The 2,918-nt window shown below is 65.6% G+C and overlaps 1 protein-coding gene across 1 annotated transcript; it reads right to left on the bottom strand.

Annotated features, from left to right (window-relative positions):
* Positions 1-1,142: 1,142 nt before the first annotated feature.
* LOC114005064 (putative ATP-dependent RNA helicase DDX11-like protein 8) lies at positions 1,143-1,693 on the bottom strand. Its single transcript, XM_027766227.1, has 2 exons — positions 1,454-1,693; positions 1,143-1,234 (listed from the first exon to the last, which is right to left on the bottom strand). Exons 1-2 carry the CDS (start codon positions 1,656-1,658, stop codon positions 1,143-1,145), a joined length of 297 nt encoding a protein of 98 aa, XP_027622028.1. The 5' UTR covers positions 1,659-1,693.
* Between the last annotated feature and the right edge of the window lie 1,225 nt (positions 1,694-2,918).

Below are 2,918 nucleotides of genomic sequence, written 5' to 3'. Positions count from 1 at the left end.
TTTAATCCAGGGCTGGCTGCCATGCCCGGGGGGGACGGGCCTGCCCGTGGGCCCTGGGCAGTGGGCAGAGCGTCTGGTGAACCGAGGCCCCTCTGGTCAGAGGAGAGGTGCCACGCAGGGCCAGCTGTCGCAAAGGGCGCACTTTCCCACGGAAACGGCCCCAGATACGTGGTCTCTAAAAATAGGCATGCTGTGAGCCGTGGGGTCCTAACTGCTGGTGTCCTGGGTGCCTTGGCTCACCTGGCTGAGGGAGGAGCTGGAGCTGGGCCAGGGAGGTGAGAATCCTGGAGGGCTGTGCGGAGGTGAGGGAGCAGGCTGCAGGAGAGGGGCTGGATGGGGGGGGGGAATGACAGGAAGCCCCGGAGAGCAGTGCTCTGAGCACCAGGGCCCAGAAACAGGATGATGTCGGGTTTGGGTGAGAGGGTGAGAGATCTAGAGCAATGCTGGCCTGAAAGGGCAGAGGCTGGCCAGCCTGTCCCTGCCCCCGCTCTGCAAAGGCGGGTCTGGAGGACACAGGCAGGACAGAGATCGGGGGTGGAGTCTACGCTGTGCCGCGTGGGAAGGAAGAGCGATCCAGAGACGGCTCCAGGGCTAACCTGGCATTCGACTGCCTTTCCTGTCTCTGCCTGATCCCATCAGCCGCTGGTTCTTGGAGGGTCTGGACCGACACCCTCCACGGGGCTCCACCTTCACAGGACCCTGCAGACCAGGCCGAGACCCACACTGTCTCCCGTGGGCAGTGTAGGAAGAGCCTGGTAGCAGATGGCCGTGCAGCCACCCCTCAGCAGGCGCCTGACTTCTCTGATGAAACTGGGGAGACACAGAGGCAGTGAGGAGCCACGCTAGGGTGGGCGTGGGGGCGCAGGAGGGCGAAAGCAAGGCTGACCTTCCGCAAAGCAGCAAAGGCAGGACCAAAGGTGGCCTTGACCTGCACGCGATCTCAGATCCAGCCGGGCAGCTTTGCCAGGACAGCCGGGCGGGCGTAGCGCTGGTCCAGGAGCACTGTGCTGGCGAAATCCCCCTGGTGCCCCACGGCCCTGCCTGGATGGAAGCAGGTCAGGCTCCGGTTAAACCTGCCCTGACTTAGAACAGCTCCACAGCCTCCCGCCCCTGCCCTCCGTCCTGACAGGCGGGCACCTGGCTCACCTATGGACTGGTTGACGGGGGTTGACGGCCTTCATACACAGGTTCTCCACCAGGGCCTTCCCGGGGGCACCGGGCCGGGGGTTCTGGGCTGGGGAGGGGAGGACACCATGATCCCACACTCCCTGGGACAGATCTAGTCTAGGCTTAAGAGTAAGACCAGGTGGCTTCAGGGCGGTACCCGAAGGTGAGGGGGCAGGCTGCAGGAGAGGGGGCTGGGACCGAGGCGGGGGGAGCAGATGAGGGGGGGGGCGGGCCGGGGGAGCCGTACGAGCGCCAGGAGGCAGGAAACAGGACAGTGCTGACGTACCAGGTGTGACATGGAGAGGGAGCAGGAGCCGCATCCAGACCTCTGCCAGCTCCATGGGGAAGTCACTCCCATCCGGGGCACTCCCCAGGGTCTGGTCCACGTAGGCCATCCTCTCCTGCAGCTCCGGAGACCGCACACTGGGGGAGGGCATGCCCACCATCACCACATGCCTGGGCGGGACACGAGTCCTCCCAACGTCGCCCATCGCCACCTGCTCTTCCCACCCCTTCCTCTCTTGGCCCTCCCCCTGCACCTGCCACTGAGAAGGTGCTTTCCAGCCAGGTGATCCAGCCTAGGCCAGTCACTGGGGTCTGTCTGGTCCAGTCACGGCCTGCCTCCTTTCCCACGGCCTCTCAAAGAGCCAACACCAGGGCTGCTGACCCCTCCCCAGCTGGCCGGCCCACACCAGTTGGCCTGGGAGTAGACCTGGCTGCACCAGGTGGCAGGTGGGGCCCTGCTGCCCGGGGCACGGGGTGGTGGGCAGCACAGCCCAGATGAGGGTCCCCTACCTACCAGCCTAGGTCGTCAGAAAAGTTGATCCCTTCGCTCACCTTGCCGCCAACCACCGAGAGGAGCAGGGCCCCTGTCACCGCGGCTCCCGCCTGGCCACAGCTCTGCAGGAGACATCCAGCCCCGCTGAGGGCCAGCACTGACGCCCCAGCTCCGGCAGCCGCCAAGCCCACCAGGTCCCTGAGCCCACGCCCCGGAGGTACCCCTCACCCTGATGCCCCTGGAGTACTACGCCAGCACCTGCTCCACCTGGATGTCTCTCCGGGGCTCCTGGAAGATCTGGAGGGAGGCAGGGTATCCCAGAGCAGGTTCCAGAGCACCGACACTCACCCTGCCCCCGCCCTTGCGCTCTGCAGTGGGGACTCAGGAACCTCAGGGCCTTGGCCTCTGGGGGTTCCTCTGGGCAGGGCTCAGGCCATCATGGTGGGGGAGGAGCTCCGAGGAGACCCCACCGACGGGCCACTCACTTTTTTCCTGATGGCCAGGCGGGCCAGCAGGCTGCTCTTGTCCCAGTGGGCGTGGACCTGGCGCTGGTACTCGTAGGAGGGGAAGAAGCAGACCACACCTGGGACCACTCCACACAGGTTACAGAGGATGTGGCCCTCCTGTCCATCTGAGGAGGTCAAGGAACCCCGTGGAGCAGCCCCCAAAGCCACCCCCAAACGACTTCCTGACCTTGGGGCCCAAAACCAAGGGCAGGGGCCATGCGTGACAGAGAGGACTCGGGCCAAGGGGCTGCCAGGGTGGGAATCAGAGTGGGATGGGTCCCCCGACCCCAGAAAGGACTAGGGACACCCTGTGACGAGCCATCACAGTGCACCTCAGGGACAACACAGCCGTCAGCCCTCGCCAGCCCCTGCAGCCTGAGGAGCCAAATTGGTCACCCGGGTCTCCAGCAGAGGTGTGCCCGAGACCTGCTCCCTGCCCCCTCCCCAAGGCAGGGCCCACAAGACTG

This window comes from Tupaia chinensis, unplaced genomic scaffold (genome assembly GCF_000334495.1).
Source record: "Tupaia chinensis unplaced genomic scaffold, TupChi_1.0 Scaffold141530_1, whole genome shotgun sequence".
In the NCBI taxonomy this organism is placed as follows: domain Eukaryota; kingdom Metazoa; phylum Chordata; class Mammalia; order Scandentia; family Tupaiidae; genus Tupaia; species Tupaia belangeri.
Note: the sequence above shows the minus strand (reverse complement) of the source record. Positions and strands in the feature narration are given on the sequence as shown.

Bases quoted from the DNA above. Each gene is read 5' to 3' on its own strand.
- LOC114005064 (XM_027766227.1), bottom strand. From the start codon at position 1,658: ATGGGCGACGTTGGGAGGACTCGTGTCCCGCCCAGGCATGTGGTGATG. The intron at 1,235-1,453 runs GTACGTCAGCAC...TCCCCTCCCCAG, and splicing joins CCCTCTCCATGTCACACCTG to CCCAGAACCCCCGGCCCGGT.